Source organism: Carcharhinus amblyrhynchos, chromosome 4, assembly GCF_965287045.1.
Source record: "Carcharhinus amblyrhynchos chromosome 4, sCarAmb.v2.hapA, whole genome shotgun sequence".
Taxonomy (NCBI): Eukaryota; Metazoa; Chordata; class Chondrichthyes; order Carcharhiniformes; family Carcharhinidae; genus Carcharhinus; species Carcharhinus amblyrhynchos.
This window is the reverse complement of record NC_137327.1, coordinates 124,410,117-124,433,636: the sequence shown is the minus strand read 5'-3', so window position 1 is coordinate 124,433,636 and position 23,520 is coordinate 124,410,117. Positions and strand designations below refer to the sequence as shown.

General features: G+C 44.4%; 1 protein-coding gene across 1 annotated transcript; it reads left to right on the top strand.

Moving 5' to 3' along the window:
* Positions 1-534: 534 nt before the first annotated feature.
* ids (iduronate 2-sulfatase) lies at positions 535-23,092 on the top strand. The gene is made up of 9 exons (XM_080187814.1): positions 535-760; positions 5,635-5,771; positions 8,812-8,989; positions 10,645-10,733; positions 12,520-12,720; positions 16,250-16,420; positions 17,262-17,388; positions 18,468-18,641; positions 21,488-23,092. The coding sequence occupies exons 1-9, from the start codon at positions 649-651 to the stop codon at positions 21,943-21,945; spliced, it is 1,647 nt and encodes a 548-aa protein (XP_080043940.1). The 5' UTR covers positions 535-648; the 3' UTR covers positions 21,946-23,092.
* The last annotated feature ends 428 nt before the right edge of the window (positions 23,093-23,520 follow it).

The window sequence follows — 23,520 nt, the reverse complement described above, 5'->3', positions numbered from 1 at the left end:
TAATCAAATTGACTCTAAACAATAATACAATTGCTATTCAAGGGAGAACAACTGGTTGAAAGCCAGATATTGGAATCTTAAACAAAAACAGAAAATGTTGGAAAATCTCAGCAGGTCTAACAGCATCTGTGGGGAGAGAATAGAGCCAATGTTTCGAGACCGGATGACACTTCATCAGAGCTTGAAACGTTGACTCTATTCTTTCTTCATGTTGTCAGACCTGCTGAAACATTCCAGCGTTTTCTGTGTTTGCTTGAGAACGGCATGTTGCCCTTGTGTAATGGGGAACAGTCGCTGTTTCAGCCACACCTGTTATTTCAATTTAAAACGTTTCTGAAAGCGGATGAAATTGACCAAATGTTTTGACTCGCCGACCAATCACCGCAAGTGTTGCCTTTTTTTGTTGTTGTGCTTGGTTGGGGTGTGACTTGTCATCTCAGCTCCCTAAATTTCCGGTGCTGTGAGGCTGGCTGGATTGAATGAATGGCAGCAGATTGCACCATCAGGGTTCACAGAAGGCAATGGAAGGCGGGCTCTGAGGGCTGGCTGGAGACCTGCGGAAGCTCCCGCTTTCGGCTGGGTGTCTGCGAGCAATCCGGCTTGGGGATACGAGCTGAATCATCTGCCCCGCAAAGGAGGCTTCTCAGAATGAGCGGCAAGCAGGGGCTGGAAGAAGCGCTGGTGGCGGTGGTGTTAATCTGTTGTGCGGGCTCCGGGCAGCTGGATCCCAGTGCAGCGCAGGACTGTGTGCGGAAGGAAGGTACACCGACAGGACTAGCACAGGGAATCTGCCGTCGGATCACTTGATCTGGGATCAAAGGATGCATCCACAAACTGAGTGCCAGAGCACAGTGACAATACTGGGGTTGGGTCAGAAATAAAGCTACATGAAGTACAATTTCAGCCCAAAGTTTTTTTATAAAATACTTTTGAATTGCAGTCATTGTTGAAAAGGAGGAAGTGGGATTTGTCTTTTCAATGATGTTAGCTGTTTAGCAGCAGAATCAGAAAAATTACAGAGGCGGAAGAGGCCATTCGACCTATCCAGTCTGCACTGACTCTGACAATATTTTAAAAATCTCAGCAGGTCTGGCGCATCTGTAAGGAGAGAAAAGAGCTGACGTTTCGAGTCCACATGTCCCTTGGTCAAAGCTTTGACAAAGTTTGACAAACTATCTCTTTAAACAGGGCTTTGACAAAGGGTTATCTGGACTCCAAGGATCAGCTCTTCTCTCTCCTCACAGATGCTGCCAGACCTGCTGTGATTTTTCCAGAGTTTTCTCTTCTGGTTTCAGATTCCAGCATCTGCAGTAATTTGCTTTTATCTAACAATATTTTACCCTGAACCACCCTATCCCTGTAACCCCATACATTTACCATGGCTAATCCTTCTAACTTACAAATCTTGGGACGCTAAGGGACAATTTACCCTGGCCTATTCATCTAGCTCGCAGAGCTTTTGATTTGATTTATTATAGGTACATATATTAGTATACAGTGAGAAGTATTATTTATGTGCTATACAGATAAAGCATACCGTTCATAGAGAAGGAAACGAGAGAGTGCAGAATGTAGTGTTACAGCCATAGCTAGGGTGTAGAGAAAGATCAACTTAGCCCAAGGTGGGTCCATTCAGAAGTCTGATGGCAGCAGGGAAGAAGCTGTTCTTGAGTTTGTTGGTACGTGACCTCAGACTTCTGTATTTTTTCCACGACGGAAGAAGGTGGAAGAGAGACAGTCTGGGGTGTGAGAGTTCCTTACTTATGCTGGCTGCTTTTCCAAGGCAGAGGGAAGTGTAGACAGAGTTGATGGATAGGAGGCTGGTTTGATTGATGGACTGAGCTACATTCATAACCTTTTGGAGTTTCTTGTGGTCTCAGGCAGAGCAGGAGCTATACCAAGCTGTGATACAACCAGAAATAATGCTTTCTACGGTGCATCTTCAAAATTTGGTATATGGGACATGCCAAATTTCCTTTGTCTTCTGAGAAAGTAGAGATGTCTTTGGTCTTGGGAAGAAATCGGAGGACCCGGAGAAAACCCACGCAGATACAGGGAGAACGTACAAACTCTGCTTAGACAGTCTCCCAAGGCTGGAATTGAACCCAGGTCCCTGGCACTGTGTGGCAGCAGTTCTAACCACTTACTTGTGGAAATATTGTCACAGCGTCATTTGACACCCACTGCCAAGGGCAGTTTGAGCGTCTGTTTAATTAATTATTTCCTCAGTATAGTGCTGGGGGTGTCAGCTGATATTTGTGCACAAAGCCTTTTAGTGGAACTTGAATCAGCAACTTCTCTGCTTCAGAGGCTAGAATCTGGGGAAAACCCACCATTCTATCCCTTTAAAAAGGGTATTTTGGCTAGAGTTTGGTGAGTAATACATTGAAAAGATTCTGAATGGACTTGATAAGGTAGATGCTTCCACTGCTCAGGGTCTCAGGATCAGGGGCTGTTCATTTAGGAATGAGACGAGAGGAAATTAGGCCAGAATTCTCCGATGTCTTTTGCCTTACTGGCGAGAATGGAGAATTTGGCACTTGACAACAGGACTGGAGAATCCTAGTCGGGGGCAAGGGATGCAAAATGGATACAATCAGTAAGAAGCAGGTCATCCTTGAGAAAGCAAAAAACCTTGCAGGGCTATGGGAAGAAAGCAGAGGGGTTGGTCTAATTGGACATGCTTTCATAGGTCTGGCACAAGCAAGATAGGCTGAGTAGTCTCCATGAAAACCATCACTGTTAATTGTAGTGTTATCTACTGTACACAGTTGCATTTGGTTGGAAACTTTTGCAACCATACCTTTATGTTAAAGGAACTAATGTCAAGTTTCGTCACTTTGCATAATTGATTAATTGGAAATGGCACACATACTGAAACTGATGTAGGGAGTGAAAAAAAGAAGTTTGAAATCTCAGGACTTGTTTGATCCGGCACGATGCTTGCTTTAAATCTGGCTGTCTGGGGGAGGCAATGACCAAGTGGTATTATCACTAGACTATTAATCCAGAAACTCAGCTGATATTCTGGGGACCCGGGTTCGAATCCCACCAAGGCAAATGGTGGAATTTGAATTCAATAAAAAAATGTCTGGAATTAAGAATCTACTGGTAAAACCATTGTCGGAAAAACTCATCTGATCCACTAATGTCCTTTTAGGGAAGGAAGTCTACCACCCTTACCCGGGTCTGGCCTACATGTGACTCCAGAGCCACAGTAACTCTCAACTGCCTTCGGGCAACTAGGGATGGGCAATAAATGCTGGTCAGCCAGCGATGCCCATGTCCCACGAATATAAAAAAAAGTGTTCACTTCTGTTAACAATCGTAGACCTAGCCAATTCTGATACTGTTGGAAGAATTATCCCAATTCAATATCAAGTCATGGAAGAAATTGCAGATTGCGTATCAGTCATTTCTAAGATAGGTTGAAAAACTCTATGTGTGTATTGAACACCAAATTTCATTGACACACACAAGGAGAAAGTGGTCTTCTATAATAAGTAGGAGACAGCGAGGCAATGGTCCATTACGAGCTGCCCAGGAGGCCCCAGTGGTAAAGAAAGTGAATCAGCAGCCTGGTTTATGTCAACATTGGAAAGCAGTTTCACTCCGTCCAATTACACTCTTCAAAAATGTCCTCCAAAGCCGTTGCTGCTGATGTACTCCAGGGAGGTTTTGATTAGAATTGTAAGATGTGCATATTGATGTCATGTAACGTTAAATCAAATAGTTGTTTGGTAATGCAGAACTTGAGCATTGCTGCTGAAAGAAACTTTTTTTTGGCAAAGCTACTCTTACACTAATCAGAAAATTAGCAAGAATGCAATAAGGGAAATCAACAAGTTTACACTGGATGAGAAGAGCGTGCTGATTGGCTTGCAAGTGGTCTCTTATTGGTAGAGTCATTGCCATGGAGACTGCACTAGGTGATGGTGATTGATAGTTAACTGCCAAGCATTGTTTGAAATTTAAACTAAGCAGCTTGACTGTGACTGGTCATGGCATTGACCTCAGGAATGAAGCAGTGAATGGCTGTCACTCAAAAACAGAAAATGTCAGTAGGTCTGACAGCATCTGTGGAGACAGAATAGAGCCAACACTGAGAGATTGAATGACCTTTTGTCAGGACTTATTTGTTTTAGCTGAAATAGGTGCAAAGTGTGTATGCTTTCATCCTGGCTGCAAAGAACAGAGAGGGCTTTCATGCTTGCATGTACTGGAAGTGACATATTAGTATATGTCGCTTCCAGTACACGCAAGCATGCCACACTATGAATCCAACTGATAATCTTAACGTGGTTGACAGTATAATTCTTGGCAAATTATTTAACAAATGTTGATCAATTGCGGAGTCACAGCTCATGTTGGACACTGCGCTCCGTGTTTGCAAGCATGGATTGGTTTGGCGTGATCTGTACATTGCCTGTTGTGAACAGTGTAAGGGATATGTTGTTGGATACAGTCCGCCAGTCTTTGGGAGGCACGGCCTGTATATGTAGCATCGCACTAACACTGAAATTCACATCCCACATTATTTATTTGTGTGAAAGGCGGAATGTCCTTCTGGCCGGATTGTAGCATCCTGTTACATAGAAACTAGAAGCGGAGTAGGGCATTCGGCCCTTTGAGCCTGCTCTGTCATTTTGATCATGGCTGATCATCAAATTCAATACCCTGATTCCCCACTTCCCCCCATATCCCTTGATCCCTTTAGTCCCTGCTGCTATATGTAATTTCTTATGAAATCAGACAATGTTTTGGCCTCAACCACTTTCTGTGGTAGTGAATTCCACACATTCACCACCCTCTGGGTGAAGAAATTTCTCCTCATCTCAGTTCTAGAAGGTTTACCTCTTATCTTCAAACTATGACCCCTAGTTCTGGACTCCCCAACCATTGGGAACATTCTTTCTGAATCTACCCTGTCTAACCTTGTTAGAATTTTATAAGTTTCAATAAGATTCCCCTCTCGCTCTTCTAAACTCCAGTGAATATAATCCTAACCAACGTGGTCTCTTCATATGACAGACCTACCATCCCAGGAATAAGCCTGGTAAACCTTCGCTGTACTCCCTCTGTAGCAAGGACATCCTCCCTTAGATAGGGACACCAAAACCGCAGACAATATTCCAGGTGTGGCCTCACCAATGCCCTATTAGTGGAGAATGCCACCATGTTGCTACTGCATGTTAGCAGTGTGAAACGGTTGATTTAAAGTAAAAGTAAAGTTTATTTATGAGTCACAAGTAGGCTTACATTAACACTGCAATGAAGTCACTGTGAAATTCCCCTAGTCACCACACTCTGGCGCCTGCTCAGGTCAACGCACCTAACCAGCAAGCCTTTTGGACTGTGGGAGGAAACCAGAGCATGTGGAAGAAATCCAGACAGACACGGGGAGAACGTGCAAACTCCACACTGACAGTGACCCGAGCCGGGATTCAAACCCGGGTCCCTGGCACTGTGAGGCAGCAGTGCTAACTACTGTGCCGCCCCTGCCAAAGTGCCACCCACGGACATCCCTTCCACCGTAATCTTGCGAATATGAGTACAAGTCAAACACCTGCGAAAAAGATGTCCTTTCTTTACAGCAACATAAGGTTACTAATATTGAACTTTTTCTGCCATTAGGGAAGATGAATGTCCTCTTCATTGTTGCTGATGATCTGCGCACGAGTCTGGGATGTTACAATGATCCGATTGTGAAATCACCCAACATCGACCAGCTTGCCTCCAAGAGTGTCGTTTTCAAAAATGCATTTGCCCAAGTAAGTTAAGCAGTTACTGTGTATGAAAATGAAACCACAGCATTGTACTTGTATAATCCAAAACAGAATTATCTGGCATAATACATAAGAAATAGCCTTTGGCTTAGTCAGGCTAATTCAATCATACTTTAATTCTTGTTCCCTCTGTTTCCATTTAATTTATTCAGAGAATCTTGAAGTACAGAAGGGCTGATTCAGCCAATCATGGTCTCCTCTTGAAATTTACTAGGATGCTACCAGGGCTTGATGGTTTGAGTCATACGGAGAGGCTGGATAGACTGAGACTTTCTCTGGAACAAAGGAACCTTAGGGGTGATCTTATAGAGGTCTATAAAATAATGAGGGGCAATGATCAGCTAGATGGCCAACATCTTTCCCCAAAGCTAGGGAAGCCTTAAACTAGAGAGCATAAGTTTAAGGTGAGATAGGAGAGATATAAAATGGTCCAGAGGGACAATTGTTTCACACAGAGGGTGGTGAATGTTCGGAACTAGCTACCAGATGTATTAGTAGAGGCGGGTACAATTTTGTCTTAAAAAGCATTTATACAGTTACATGGGTAGGATGGGTGTTGGAGGATATAGGCCAAATGCAGGCAATTGCGACGTGGCTGAAAAAAAGGGCTGCCTGGACAAGTTGGGCTGAAGGGTCTGTTTCCATGCTGTAAACCTCTGTGACTCCATGACTTTATCTAAATAGTAACCCCTCCTCCCTTTTCCTCCACGGTCTGGCATTTCTCCTTCGAATATTTATCCAATTTTCTATTGAAAATGAATCTGCTTCTGTCGCCAGTGAAATCCAGATTATCATAACCTGCTGTCCAAAGATCACCAAAATATTAACAAATTTCCCCGTCACCTGGAAATCTAAGTCTTGTACTTGTTATGCATTTAACAGCACTGTTGCAATATCTTATTTCAAAATATAGATGCATGTCCTTTTCCCTCAGGTGTCCTTTGATCAAGGCTCCCAAGTTTTATGTGTAGATATTTGCTGTTTCTAATAGACATTCCCCAATATTTATCCACTTTGCTTATTAATTGAAGGTTCAATTCTATTCAAATGCAACGGATGGGATTTTCCAGCCACGCTTCCCCCAAAACTGGAAAATCCCACCTGAGGTCAGCAGACCCTTGCATAGTCCACCTCCCATCCACAACGATCCCTCTGGTGGGCGGGGAAGCAAAATTCCCCACAATGAATTGTTTTTCTATTCATTTATTTGTCCACATATCAGTCAAGAGAGGAAACCTTGTCTGATTTTACCATCCCTAATCTGTAGATGGTGAGGATAGATCCACTTTGTCAACTGTGACTCAGTAGTCACTCTCTTACCCCTGTGTTGAATGGTTATAGGTCTCAAACTAGAGACTTTTAGTTTGCAGTCCTTTATAGCTTCTTCTCTGATTAACAGTCCATTCTGACACTCCAACTCAGCACTGAGGGAGATACTGTCTTTCAAATGAAACTTAAAAGAGAGGCTTTGTTTCCTCTCAGGTGGGTAAAATGCACCCCAAATGTTGACACCTAAAGGGCTGATTTCCTCTAGTGCAGAAGGAGGCCATTTGGCCCATCGAATTGGCACCAACTCTTACCCAGGCTTACCCCATAATGCTATGCATTTACCATGCTAATCCCCCTAGCCTATGTATCTTGGGACACTAAGGAGCATGATCAATATGATCAATCCACCTAGACTCCGTACACTTGGAATGTGACCGCAGCATCCAGGGGAGATCCATGCAGACATGGGGAGACTGTGCAAACTCTACACAGACAGTGAGTGAGGCTGGAATCGAACCCAGGTTGCTGGCGTTGTGAGGCAGTAGTACTAAGCACTATGCCAGCATGCCATCCACACATCCCATGATGTTATTTCTATGAAGAGCCAAGTATCCCCAGGCATGAACTATATTTATCCCAGAATCAATATCACAAGAACAGATTATCTGGTCATCATCACATTGCTGTTTGTGGGAGATTGTTCTGTGCAAATTGACTGTTGTGATTCTTACATTACAACAGTGAGTACACTTCCAAAGGGCTTTATTGGCTGTCGATCTCTGATATCCTGAGGCCATGAAAGTTTCTGTCAACATACAAGTCTTTATATCTACTCCAAATGTGACCTGCACGGGTGAAAGCTCAAGCCTGATTTCTCTTTGCACTCACAAAGAAAATGTTTGGCATGCGCCTTTATACTGGTCATTGAGAGTTTTGAGTTCTGAGAGTCCCACATGTATTCTGAGTTAACAATGAACACAATGTGCTAAAGATACTGAAAATTTCTGTGGTGAGTTTAATGGACAATTGATTAGAAAACTGCCAGTTCTTCAAAATAGCTGGAAAGGTCAGGAATTCTCCCTTGGTGAAGAATTCTAGAACTGGGGACATCGATTCAAGATGAGTGGCAGTAGCTGCAGAGGGGACATGAGGAAGAACTTTTTTACACAGAGGGTGGTGGGTGTCTGCAATTTGCTGCCCGAGTTGGTGGTGGAGGCAGAGACCCTAAACTCATTTAAAAATACCTGGATCTGCACCTTAAGCGCTGTAAGCTACAGAGCTATGGGCTGGGCGCAGGAAGGTGGGATTAGAAAAGGCACCTTTGGATATCTTCAAGGTGGGATGGACAAGATGGGCTGAATGGCCTCCTGTGCTGTGACGTTTCCATGGTTCTCGATGCGGTTTGTGCAAAAGCAATGCAAAGTGACCAGCAAGTCCTGGAGATTTGTGATGAATTTCTTAATCTCCTGAATTTGCCCATTAATAAATGAGTCCTGTTGACACACTGGGCGGGATTTTCCGGCTACCCTCGCCCTGAAACTGGAAAATCCCACCCGAAGTCAACAAACTTTTCCATGGTCTGCCCCTCTCCCAGTCTGATTCCCATGACGGGCAGGACGATAAAATTCTCCCCACTGTTATTTTTTCTGTGAGGTCTTTCTGATGCATGTCCGGTGCAACTTGAGGAAGTTGCTGATATGAATCTAATGTATGAATTTAGGACAGCAAGTAACTCTTCTCTTTCAATACCTTGCAGCAAGCTTTATGTGGGCCCAGCAGAACATCATTTCTAACCAGTCGCCGACCTGATACCACTCGGCTTTACGATCACAATTCGTATTGGAGGACGCATGCTGGGAACTACACCACACTGCCTCAGTATTTGAAGATGCATGGATACATAACCTTGTCAGTGGGAAAAGTCTTTCATCCAGGTAAGGTCCCTGCTTCTGCATTCCACATTCCCATTCATCCCTGATTACTTTTCCTCTTATTATTATTCTCTGGCTTATCAAAGAATTTATCTACCTCTGCCTTAATACGATTCAAAAACTGCTTCCAGCACATTTCAGAAAGACGGATCCGAAGACTCATGATCCACTGAGAGAAATAAATTCTTCGTGTCTTTGTCTTAAATGAGCAGCACCTTTTTTATAAACAGTGACCCCCTCATCGTAGGCTCTTTCACAAGAGGAAGCATCCCTGCCACATCCTGTCAAATGGAGGGGGCAAGCTGGGCGTGGTGGTCAGGGAGCGTGGGGAGTTACTGCAGGGTACGGGTGTAGTGGGGGTCAATGGGTGGGTATAGTGCGTGGATAATTGAGGGCGACAGGTAGAGGAGGTGATTGGGGCGGGGGGCATGATGGGGTTTGGGAGGATAGTCGGAGATGCAATAATCAGTTCAGGGCTGAGCCAGGAATTAGGGGACTTTCTATTTGGAGAATTCAAGCACACCCTGTCATAGTGAGTTCCACATTCTGACTACTCACTTTTGCCTATTTCCCGATTTGGATTTATTAGTTACAATCTTCTGGTTATCCCTCGCTATTTTGGATTCTCCCAGAAGTGGGAAATGTTTTCTTCATGGTTTACGCTATCCAATCTGTTTATAGTATTAAATTTCCGCTCAGCACCCCTCCCTTGGCTTCCTGTCTTCGCGAACGTAGTGGTATGGTGGCACAGTCATTAGCACTGCTTTCTTACAGCACCAGGGATCTGGGTTCAAAAGACGTGCTGGCTGGAGGTGCATTAGCCATGCTTAATTTACCCTCAGTGTACCTGAAGAGGTGCCGGAGTGTGGCAACTAGGGGATTTTCACAGTAACTTCACAGAACGTTTTTCGGACAGTAGGAAGAAACCGGAGCACCAGGAAGAAACCCATGCAGACAAGGGGAGAACGTGCAAACTCCTCATAGACAGTAACCCAAGCTGGGAATTGAGCCTAGGTCCCTGGCGCTGCGAGGCAGCAGTGCTAACCACTGTGCCACCATGCTGCCCTGTTGGTCACTGTTCTTCCTATATCAGCAAAGTGACTGCACTTCAGAAGTAAATAATTAGCTGTAAAGTGCTTTGCGAGATCCATGAGCTGAGAAAGGCACTTTTTAAATGCAAGACCTTCATCATTTACTTGCAACCCAGGACACAGAGCACACTGTACAGATCATAGGCAACAATTCTTGTGTTGAGAGAGATGTTGAGATTTGGGGCAATTTGATTCATTTCACAAGAGTTTCTATTGACACAAGCTGATTAAATAGAAGGATATATTTTTCGGGCTGGATGGAGGGGAAGAAACTTTTATGGAGCATAAACATTTGCTCAGACCAAGGGGGCCGTTTGTCTGTAAAAGTAATCTTTGTAACTTCTGCAGTGTTAAGATTCACATTGACTGTACATAGCAGAATGAGGTCACTAATTGAAATGATGATCTTTCTTTACTTACTGGACTAGCAATGTGGCATAAAAAAAGCTAACATCTGGCTCCCTTTTATCTCCAAATGTTTGTGCCTTTGATATGTTTCACTTTAATATAGTCTTTGAGGCTCGATCAGTGACACTAAACTGAACTGAAATGTCCCTTATCTTTCAGGGATTGTGTCCAATCATACAGATGATTATCCTTACAGCTGGTCCATCCCTCCGTTTCATCCTTCAACACAGAAATATAAAAATGCAAAGGTAACATTTAACTGTTATGTTTAGTGAAGGGGATGAATATGATGCTGACAGTGCTGCTGAGGACACTTAGGCAACCAATGTGGATTTGTGTCAAGCATAAGCCAAGGCTTCTTCTATAGTATGTCGCAAGCCCATGCCTACTTAGAGGGACATGGGCAGCATACGCATGGAAAAACCATTTCCAAGCTGCACAGCATGCTGACCTTGACAACGTTCATCTGTTCGGGACAAGGTGTATTATGAAGTTAGACCAGACCCCAACTATTTCTGATTTTAGCATTAATGTGAGCATGAGGTATTTTACGCCAGGTGTGATTCTATTGACCCATTCGGAAGCTTTTATTAAAACAAACTTTATTTAATAATACAGTTTAACTACAACAAAAATAATTAGCATATATTTACCAATTAGAACACTCAAACACAACAGGGCTATCTTTATTAGTTCCAATTTAAACAATACAACCATAGATGTACACTCCTCTTCAAAAATGCACAGGCTTACATGAGTTGCCAGTCTTCAAGCATTTTAACCCTGTGGACAGAGGTATGGAAAGATGCTTGTCTTCTGACTCTCAGATAGATGTCTCCAGAGAAAGACACATCTTCAAACAGCAGATTTCCAGAGAGAGAAAGAGCTGCTCCTTTCAAATTCAAACAGCAACTCCCTGTTTTTCTCATCGTAAGCCTTGCTCCGCGCCATTCACATGATTCGCTTTTCTTGTCAATCAGCCTAATTAAACCTGACCCTGCACCCCCAGTGGACAGCCCTTAAAGTAACCAAAAAATGCAATAGGTGAGATTAAAACAGACACCCCAGCAACTTTTCTCCTGCACTATCAACATGTCAGTGTGGTTGTAGACAAATTGACACTGTTTAAATGGAGTTGAATTGGAGAAAGTCCCTTCACAAGGAACATGACACAAATGCACAGTATCATCATACTTCAGTCTTTCTATCCGAAGGTGATTGTCTGTAACTGAGAAAATTTGCTCTTGGATCTGTTGCAATGGAGTGCTGACAGATCATCTCATCTTCACAGATCTGTGACGATACCTCAAATGTTGGAGCTCGATTTGGCAACACTGCCACAGTCGACGCCTTTGTTTCAGAGCGATGATTCATTAACATCTTTATCTGATTGTACTGCCTGACATTTTGACAGCCAGAATAATTTCAGCCAAAAATCATGGAATTTAAGATGGGAGAGGTTCAGCTTTCTGTTGTTCCATTCTCTCCACTATCTGGTTTGAAGTTAGTGTATGTTCACATGAGGCTGCATCTGAGTATCACCAATCAAATATAGGCAATGAATGGAGCTGTGACCGGATTCTAAAGACCAGAGACTGTACTCAATTCTGCCAAAGGACCTGAAAAGGACAGTGATGACCATGGGATTTGATTTTATTGGATTTTTGATTTGATTTATTATTGTCACATGTATTAGTATACAGTACTGTTTCCTGCTTGTTATCCAGGCAAAGCATACCCTTCATAGAGAAGGAAAGGCGAAAGCGCAGAATGTAATGTTATAGTCATAGCTAGGGTGTAGAGAAAGATCAACATAGCAAAGTAAGTCCATTCAAAAGTCTGATGGCAGCAGGGAAGAAGCTGTTCTTGAGTTGGTTGGAATGTGACCTAATGTATTCGATAAAAGAACATGTGTTTCTGCAATGAAAATTTACCATTGAATTTCTGCGAGTGACGTGTGGCGTGACAGCCCATTCGAAAGATGGATGCCAAAAACAAAGAGAATGCCATTAACTGTGTGCTTCCTTCTGCTAGGTCTGCAAAGGACCCGATGGTAAAAAGCACGCAAACTTGGTTTGCCCAGTGGATGTTGAGGAAATGCCAGAACGCACACTGCCTGACATACAGAGTACCGAAGAAGCAATTCGGTTATTGAAGAACGTGAAAGGCCTGGAAAACCCGTTCTTTTTGGCTGTTGGTTATCATAAGCCACACATCCCACTGAAATATCCCAAGGTAACAGCTCCATAGACGAATGAAATCTCTGGGGGCTGACTAGTGTGTCTTTCTGTGCACATTAGTTTAGCAAATACCGCAGAGATTGCTGTTTAAGTATGCATAGTATATGCTTGCAACATAGGGTGACATGGTTGCACAGTGGTTAGCATTGCTGTTTCACAGCATCAGGGACCTGTGTTCAATTCCGACCTTGGGTCGCTGTCTGTGTGGCGTTTGCACATTCTTCTCATGTCTGCGTGGGTTTCCTCCGGGTGCTCCAGTTTCCTCCCGCAGTATGGAGATGTGCAGGTTAGGTGGGTTGGCTATGTTAAATTGCCCCCCAGTGTGTAAGTTAGGTGCATTAGCAATGGTGGATATGCTGTGTTGCAGAGGCATAGGGCCAGGGTGCCATGCTCTTTGGAGGGTCGGTGCAGTCTCTTCGGGTCAAATGGCCTCCTTCTGCACTTTGTGTTATAGAATCATAGAATCCATACTGTAATTATGCTTCTTGTAAAAAGATCTTGTCTTCCACGACCTCAGAATATCATAGCATCAAAGAATCATAGAATCCTTGCAGCACAGAATGCCATTCGTCCCACTGAGTCTGCATTGATTATAGTCCCACCCAGGCCCTATCCCCATAAACCCATACATTTACCCTAGCTATTCCTCCTGACACTAAGGGGCAATTTAACGTGGCCAATCAACCTAACCCGCATATCTTTCGACTGTGGGAGGAAACCGGAGCACCTGGAGGAAACCCACTGTGACACAGGGAGAACATGTAAACTCCACACAGACAGTGGCCTAAGCCAGGAATCGAACCCGGGTCCCTGGCACTGTGAGGCAGCAGTGCTAACCACTCTGCCACCTTGCTGCCCAAAGCAATGAGGCTGTAAAATACTTTTGAGTCAATGGAATACTGTTGAAGTGCAGTCTGTATTGTAATCTAGAAAATGCAACAGCCAATTTGCACACAGCAAGTTCCCTCAAACAGCAATGTGATAATGATCGGATAATGTTTTGGCAATGTGATGAATATTGGTCAGGATATGAGAGAGCCGTCTGATACTATTGTACCATTGCATTGTGCCCGAAAATGGGCGCGAGAATGTGATAAAGTCGGGTGTGAGGCCATTAACGTGACCCGCGCTCACATCTGCGCAGATTGCCACTTTACCAAAACCCGGAAATGGCCACAGTCCACTTCGTGCCCAAAACATGTGCAACGATGATTTAAATGCATTTGCATGCATTTCAATTGAATTAATGAATTGTCCGCCCTACTTTATCAGTATTTCCCCCTTTACCACTGTGTTCGCTAATCTGGAATCACGCCGAAATGGAACTGCTGAATAAAAGTCTGAATCAAGCGCTCCAGCTGCTGAAGAGGCGAGTTCAGAGCTTCCAGCGGCTCTCTGACTCAGACCGGTGGTGGGGGAGCAGGGGGATGGAGGCAGGTCAGATCATTCTCTGGTTGGGGAGTGAGACCAGATCATTGTCTGGTTGGGGAGGAGGAGGCAGGTCAGATGTATCTTTAGTGGGGAGGGAAGGAGGAGAGGCCCGATCATTGTCTGGTGGAGGGGGAGGGAAGGGCCGATCGTTGTCTGGTTGTGGGGGGAGGGCCAATCGTTGTCTGATTGCGGGGGGGGTTGGTGCCAGATCTGGTGAGGGGGTGGGGAGGGATGAGGGAGTGAGGCCAGATCCTTCTCTGCGGGGGTGTGGGAGTGAGGCCAGATCATTTTCTGGGGGTTGATGGGGGGATGGGAGTGAGGCCACGTCATTCTCCGGTGGGGAGGGGAGGCCCAATCGCTCACTGGTGGTGGAGCGGGGGGGTGGGGGGCAGACGGATCTCTGGTAGCGGGGGGGAGGGTTGTGTCCGCTGCCACTCTGCGTGCGACTGGTTGATCGGTTGGGAAGAAGGAGCAGGGGGGTCACACAATCAGTCTGGGTAGTGGGGCTGGTGGGTGGGTAAGGGGGACAGTGACGTCAGTGGGGCCCCTCGCTCCTGCTTTTCATTCCTGGGCCACTTTCCGTGGCCTGGGAGCGATCTGACACGGGCGTACTTTTTCAATTTTTTTCCTAATTGCGCATGTGCAGTCCAGAGCTCCGATCATTTCAGGCAGGCTAAGCCCTGCCCACAGTGCGAATGGGATTCGTGTTTTCTTTTCAGGCTAAGTGCTAATGGGGGATCCTGAAAGCAGATTTCCAAGTCGGATATGAATTGCGCCCAGATTCAGCACTTAGAATGAAAATGCTAAAATCAGGCCCTATGTTTCAAAATAGTGCTGTGGGGGTAAAATGAGCCTCTGATCCTGAAAAGCAGCTCCCCTCTCAGTGCAACTCTCCCGTGACCCTGAAGTGAAGGGTTAACCAAATTTTGTGCAGGGGAAATGGATGGAAACTTGAACTTTTGGAGAGCATGTTCCATATGAATTGCATGACTTGGAACAAATGCTGAAAGTTTGTGTGTATTTCTATTCTTCTGATTTTATATTAACATTGAGGCCAGAATTCTCCCATCCTGCCCACCACTGGAATTTTAGCGGGGAGGTTGCGGAGGATGTGAAACCCCGTTTGAGATCAGTGCGGCCAGAGAATTCCGTCCTGAATCTGTGGATGTTATCCTGATCCAGAATAAAAGTGCTGCATCAGTGGAGGTGCTGGACAATTAGTTACAGAACTATCATTGTGCAGACCACTCTTTAAACCTGAGATAAAAGCAAAATACTGCGGATGCTAGAGTCTGAAACAAAAATCGAAAATACTGGAAAACCTCAGCAGGTCTGATGGTATCTGCAGGGAGAAAATAGAGCCAACATTTTGAGTCTCATTGAATCTTCGTCAGACACTCTTTAAACCTATTGCCTTGTACTCACGTAGGATGCAGTTCTGTGGGCCAGTGTCTGATACTGCTGGGAATAAATGGCAGAGAGCTTGGAAGACATAAGAAATGAGAGCAGGAGAATACCATACAGCCCCTAGAGCCTGACCCACCATTCAATAAGATATTGAATTTGATGATCAGCCTTGATCACAATGAATGGTGGAGCAGGCTTGAAGGGCTGAATGGCCTTACTGCTGCTTCTATATTTCTACAAAAGCATGGCTAGTCTGTTCTTGGCCTCAACTCCACTTTCTTCCTCCTCCCCCAAAACAACCTTGTTGATCAAAAATCTATCCAGCTCAGCATTGAGTATATCCAATGATCCAACCTCCACTGCTCGCTGGGGTAGAGAGTCCCAAAGATTAACAGCCCTAGGGAGAGAAAATTCCTTATCCTGAAACAGTGTCCCCTGGACTTTCCCCACAAGGGAGGAACATCGTCTCAACATCGACTCTGTCAAAACCTCTCAGAATCTTGTCTTTCAATAAGATCACCAATGCTTAATGCATCTAGCTCCAAGTCTTCTCAAACGCTACTTGAACTGATTTGATACTGGGGGATGCAGGAGAGTTCTTACATTTTTATGAGGCTTTTGAGGCTGCATTTTTGTCAATTTTTTTTTGCATACATCCAAACTTGTGTGATCTCTGTTCTGTTCAGGATTTTTTAAAACTGTATCCACGTGAAAAGATCCCTTTGGCACCTGATAATAAAGTCCCACTGAAACTACCCCCAGTGGCTTATAATCCATGGACTGACCTAAGAATCAGAGATGACGTGAAGGCTCTCAATATAAGTTTTCCATATGGCCCCATTCCTGATGACTTTCAGGTAAGTGTTTAATCTTATCTTAAAGAGGAAGCTCAGCTTCCTATACACATGGTGAAGAGATGGATTTGTAACTTCTATACTTCTTGACTGGGTAAAATTTTAAAGTTTATTTGTTATTGTTACTATAGGCTTACATTAACACTGCAACAAAGTTATTGTGAAAATCCTCTAGTTGCCACACTCTGGCTCCTTTTCAGGTACACTGAGGGAGAATTTAGCATAGCCAATGCACCTAAGCAGCATGTCTTTTGGACTGTGAGATGAAACTGGAGTACCTGAAGGAAACCCACACAGACACAGGGAGAATGTGCAGGCTCTGCACAGACAGTGACCCAAGCTGGGAATTGAACCTGGGTTCTTGGTGCTTTGAAGTAGCAGTGCTAACTACCATGCCACCCAATGGTGATGTATTCAAAGCCTTGTTATGGATTTTGAACCATTTCATGAGATGATGTCCTCTTTAGAAGCTTTCAGTTTCTCCCAATGTCCAACTTTTCGTTGGTCTCTGGAAATGGAACATTTTTGCCTATATTTGAGACTTGGATGTTACACTATATTTTTGATGTTGCTGTCATCAGCAGAAATATGTTATCCATCGATGTTCAGCATATCTTGCGTATGAACATTGAATGAGCCTTTCACAGAATTCAGCAGCATAGAAGGAGGCTGTTTCTCCCCCCACTCCCATCCAGCTATTTTGGAATGGCTCAGTGCTCTTCCAGTCAGTGGAATGTTCCATTATGCAGGTGGAGGGTGACGTGATGGGAATTTTAGCCCGAATGCCAACACAAGAGATTTTCAATGATGAGGCAGTGTAATTTGTGATTTTTGTATCTTGCAGGTCCTAATTCGCCAGAGTTACTTTGCTGCCGTCTCCTATATGGACACTCAAGTAGGCCGACTGCTGAATGCACTGGATGAGCAAGAACTGGCCAATAATACGATTGTTGTGTTTACTTCTGACCACGGTAAGCTATAAACTTATGTCATAGAGGTTTACAACATGGAAACAGGCTCCTCGGCCCAACTTGTCCATGCCGCCCTTTTTTTTGTTGAAACTCCTAAGCTAGTCCCAATTGCCTTCATTTGGCTCATATCCCTCTATATCCATCATACCCATGTAACTGTCTAAGTGCTTTTTTAAAAGACAAAACTGTACCCGCCTCTACTACTGCGTCAGGCAGCTTGTTCCAGACACTCACCACCCTCTGTTGGAAGAATTGCCCCTCTGGGCACTTTTGTATCTCTCCCCTCTCACCTTAAACCTATGACCTCTAGTTTTAGACTCCTCTCCCTTTGGGAAAACATGTTGACTATCTACTTGATCTGCCCCTCATTATTTTATAGACCTCTATAAGATCACCCCTCAGCCTCCTACGCTCCAGAGAAAAAAGTCCCAGTCTATCCACCCTCTCCTTATAACTCAATCCATCTGTCTGATTGGGTAAAGGAGAAGCTTGGAATCCATGCAGAAGGAAGCCATTCGGCCCATTGAGTCTGCACTGACAGCAGGCCGACCTAGGCCCTATCCCCATAACCCCACATATTTACCCTGCTAATGCCCCTGACATGAAGGGGCAATTTTGCATGGCAAATCCACCTAACATGCACATCTTTGGAATCATAGAACCCTACACTGCAGAAAGAGGCCCTTTGGTCCATCGAGTCTGCACTGACCACAATCCCAGCCAGGCCCTACCCCCATGTCCTGACATATTTTACCCTCTAATCCCTCTAATCTAAACATCTCAGGACACTAAGGGGCAATTTTAGCATGGCCAGTCAACCTAACCCGCATATCTTTGGACTGTGGGAGGAAACCGGAGCACCCGGAGGAAACCCACACAGATGCTTCATCCAGTCCCCCACTGAGCGACGCTGTTCAATAGCCCACTAGTTCAAGGAATTTCCAGAATAATCCAGTGGAATAACAAATTTGCTGTTAAATTCCAAACTTGAAATCTCAGTGTACCAGATTCCTCATTCAGTATTATTTTAGTATTGTGGTTTTGAATTGTTGTAGACCTATCGTCTTGTTTGCTTTTAGGTTGGGCACTGGGCGAACATGGAGAATGGGCTAAGTATAGCAACTTTGATGTGGCCACCCGTGTCCCTTTGATGTTTTATGTACCAGGAATGACTGAAGCTTTTCCCCGTCTGGGTCAAAGGATGTTTCCTTTTATTAATCCCTTTACAGATAAAGTGGGGCATATGCCAACAGGTAGGTTTAAACTGAACGTCATGGTAAGTCTATCTGAAAAATTTCTGTGAAGGTGGAATAGGGATTTTGTTATCACAACTGGACTCTAGTGTTCAAAATTCAAATGTACTTTACTTTGAAAATGTGTGATATATATAAAGTCTTGTTGAGTGTACTAAAGAAAGAAAATGTAACACTGTGCAAAACTGATCAACTCCACATTATAGCTGCACAATATTTCAATCAGTTCCTATTTTCCTTACTTTTAACTGATGCATTGAGACATTAGTGACTGTGTGAATCAACGTTTTCCCAGAGTTGAAATGTTTAATACCAGGGGGCATGCACTGAGAAGATGAGATGGGGAAAGTTCAAAGGAGATGTCAGGGGTAAGTTTTTTATACAGACAATGGTAGATGTCTGGGACACACTGCCAGGGATGGTGGTGGAGGCAGAGACGTTTAAGGAACTTTTAGATCAGCACATGAATATGCAAAGAATAGAGGGATATGGACCAAGGGCAGGCAGGGGGATTAGTTTAATTTGGCATCATGTTCAGCGCAACATTGTGAACCAAAGGACCTGTTCTTGTGCTGCACTGTTCTATGTTCCAGATACCCACAGTGCTGCTAGAGAGGGAGTCCCATGATTTTGGCCCAATGACGGTATTTGGATCCAAGTCAGGATGGTCTGTGACCTGGAGGGAATTTGGCCTTCCAGGAAGTAGAGGACGTGGGTTTGGAAGATGCTGTCAAAGGAAGCTTGGCGAGTTGCTGCCGTATATCTTGTTGATAGTATGCATGGTTGCCACTGGTTGGTGGTTGGTGGATGGGGTGTTAATCAAGTATGCTGCTTTGCCGTGGATGGTGCTGAGCTTCTTGAATGCTTTTGGAGCCATACTCATCCAGGCACCTTGACAGATTATCACACTCCTGACGTGTGCCTTTGTAGATGGCAGATAAGCTTTGGGGAGTCAGGAGCTGAGTGAATTGCTGCAGAATTCCTGATCTCTGACCTCTTTGTGAGTGTAATAACAGAAAGAAGTGAAATTAATAAAAGCAGAATAGTGTGGATGCTGGAATCTGAAAAATGAAAATGCTGGAAAAACTTGAAGTCTAGCGCACCTGTTGAGAGAGAAAATGGTGTTAATGTTTTGAGTCTTCAGAGCTAAAGAGAGGGAGAAGTGTGTTGATAATACACCGAGTAAGAGAAGGCAGAGGAACTGGAACAGAGTATAATGTTAGGGATTGGTGGAAGCTCGGAGAGACTGCAACAAAGATGTGTGGATAACAAGATAAGGAACTGCTAATGACAGGAGAAGGTGCTAGTAGTTGCATAAAGGTACTAGAATGTGTTCATTGGAGAATAAATGTCCATATTCAGTGAAAGCAAAACTTAAGAGCAAGCCTGGTGGTGGGCCGGGGGTGGGGATTGGAGGTGGGTGTATTGGGACAACAAATGGTTGATATGTTTGAAAAAAAGGTTAAGGTGGAGAAGAAGGGTCACAGTCTAAAGTTGTTGAACTCAGTGTTGAGTCCTGAAGGCTGTAATGTGCCTAATCAGAAGATGAGGTGCTGTTTCTCCAGTTTGCGATGGTGTTCGCTAGAACTGGGTGGCATGGTGACACAGTGGTTAGCACTACTGCCTCACAGCGCCAGGATCCCAGGTTCGATTCCCAGCTTGGGTCATCGTCTGCCTGTTCTCCCCGTGTCTGCGCGGGTTTCTTCTGGGTGCTCCAGTTTCCTCCTACATCCTGAAAGATGTGCTAGTTAGTTGCATTGACCCGAACAGGTGCCGGAGTGTGGCGACTAGGGATTTTCACAGTACCTTCATTGCGGTGTTAATGCAAGCCTTACTTGTGACTAATAAATTAAAAAAATTGCAACAGGCCATGGATGGACATATGGACAAGAGGGCAAGATTCTGCATTCAAATTGCAAGAGACTGGAAGGTTGGAATCATGCTTGCAGACTGAGCAAAAGTGTTCGACAAAGCAGTCACCCAGTCTGTACTTAGTCTCCCCGGTGTAGAGGAGACCGCATTGGGAGCAGCAAATGCAGTAGAAATGAAGGAGGTGTAAGTGAAATGTTGCTCCACCTGAAAGGAGTGTTTGGGGTCCTGGATGGTGAGGAGGGAGGAGTTAAAGGGCAAGCGTTGCCCCTCCTGCGATAGCAAGCAAAGGTGTCATGGGAAGGGGATGAGAAGTTTGAGGTGATGAAAGAATGGACCAGGATGTCACAGAGGGAGAGGGCCATGAAAAATGCTGATAGGGGATGAGTGGACAGATATGGTTAACTGAATGAATTTAATTAAGTTAAACCATCCTGATGCTTGCTATTTCAGTTGAATAAAGAAAGGTCACAGAGATGTAAGATCATGAAGGTTTTTAGACACAAGTGTCTTAACCTTAATTTGGCTCTTTACCTCAGCATTTCCCATGTTGGGTAAGGTGTTAGCGATGTCCCTTGACATTAAGGCAGTGTTTGACTGAGTGTGGTAGAAAGGAGCCTGAGAAAAGCAAGACTCAATGGGAAGCTCTCCACAGGTTGGAGCCATACCTAGCACAAAGGAAGATTTTTGTGGTGGTTGGATATCTGTCATCCCAGTCTTGGGGTTATGGGCATAGGGCCTGGATGGGATTATGGTCAATGCAGGCTCGATGGGCCCAATGGCCACTTTCTGCACTGTAGGGATTCCATGGATGACCACTTTTTGTTTTTGACACTCCTTATGCAGTAAGCCAGTTCTACTCCTGTGTGTAAAATAGCAGCACTGACTGGACAAACACCCTATTTTCCTACGTGCTTATTAGTGTAATTTAGCTTCTATACAAAATGAATTGATCAAGCATTTAAATTTTGTTACAGGGTCGATGACGAATGTCAATGTGGAATTGGTGGACCTTTTCCCGACACTCTGTCAGCTTCTTGGGTTACCTCGCCCTCCAGTATGTCCCGCATCTTCCTTTCATGTCGATCTTTGTACCGAGGGAACGAGCATGGCCAAGTATTTCTCCCCCAAGATGCGGAACCATGAATCGATCGTCTTCAGTCAGTATCCCCGGCCAGCAGACACACCCCAACCCAACTCTGACCTCCCTCAGCTGAAGGACATTCGAGTCATGGGATACTCAATCCGTTCTGTTGACTACAGGTACACGGAATGGGTCAGTTATAATGCATCCACGTTCAGCGCCAACCTCAGTGACATTCACGCTGGAGAGCTTTATTTGCTGAAAACTGACCCAGGAGAGGATAACAACTTGTACACCAGCACTGAGTTTGCTGGAGTGAAACAAAAACTTTCAGCCTTGCTTAAAACATGAGTCTTTTCTTTTGTGAGATAGTTGTGCTATATTTTTGAACAGCATTATGACCTCTGCAGATGGGCAAAATGCCCGAGGGATGAACATCCAGATTTTGTCTGCTATTCTTTATTTTAGTTTTTTACTAAATGTAATACTGCTTTCATATAACTAATCAAACAGAAGTAATTTTATGCTCTTGAGATTGGAAGGAGAGCAATTTCATTTGTCTAACACCTCGGATGTCCTAAAGTGTTTCATTCTTTTGAACCACATGCATTGTTATTTGTTAGGCAAAAGTGACAAACCAATCAGTAGCAACATTCCAGAAGTGCACCAACGTGCAGGTACAGCAGGCGATAAAGAAGGCAAATGGTATGTTGGCTTTCATAGTGAGGAGATTTGAGTAAAGGGATAGGATGTTTTACTGCATTTGTATAGGGCATTGGCTAGGCCACACAATCCTTATCTGAGGAAGGATGTCCTTGCAATCGAGGGAGTGCAGTGAAGGTTTACCAGGCTGATTCCTGGGATCGACATTTGAGGAGAATCTAAATCGGTTAGGATTATATTCATTGGAGTTTAGACAAGTGAGAGGGGATCTCATAAAAACTAATAAAATTCTAACAGGGTTAGACAGGGTAGATTCAGAAAGAATGTTCCCAATGCTGGGGGAGTCCAGAATTAAGGATCATAATTTGAGGATAAGGGGTAAACATTTCAGGACTGAGGTGAGGAGAGATTTCTTCACCTAGAGGGTGGTGAATGGGTGGAATTCACTACCACAGAAAGTAATTGAGGCAAACTTTGTTAGAAATTAGATATAACTCTTGGGGCTAAATGAATCAAGGGAGAAGGGGGGATTGAATTTGATGATCAGCCATGACCATAATGAATGGCAGAGCAGGCTCGAAAGGCTGAATGGCCTCCACTTACTTCTATTTTCCATGTATGTTTCTATGTAAGGTAAAGTCGCCATTGTCTCAGCTGTCTCTTTGAGAAGGAGAGCTGACTTGGTGTTGATTTAACCCAAGGATCACCACACCTCAGGCAAAAGGTGAGTTTGAGAAGGTGGGGCCTTCATGAATGACCTCAATGTTTCTGTGAATGTAAACATCAAATGTGAATGTATTCTTGATTGCTGAATAAATTGTTTGAATAAACTGTTTGCTGAGGGCATCAAGAAAACTCCCCTGCACTTATTTGAATAATGCCATGGCATTATTTCTAGGATTTTGACCCAGCGCCTGTGAGGGAACGGTGATATATAAATGCAAGTCTCCACCACAAATGTCCCCCACTCTCTGCCTCACCTCTTGTAGAACTTCTCAAAACAATTGGTGCTTATGTAAGCCCCTCTCTCGCACTGTCTCCTCCCCCTGTCAAACACACGCACAGACACACACGCACACACTCTCTCTCTCTCTCACAGCCTTCGGTCATTCACCTACTCAGGCACCATTGGACTCTGCTCCTGCAGTCCATCCTATACTTTGGATGCCAACCCGCCTTCTCAGCATCTCAGTTCCTGGGCTCAATACTCGTGAGCTCTACAGCCGTCAGCTCCCAGCTGTTGAGCTCTTTGACTTTCAGCTC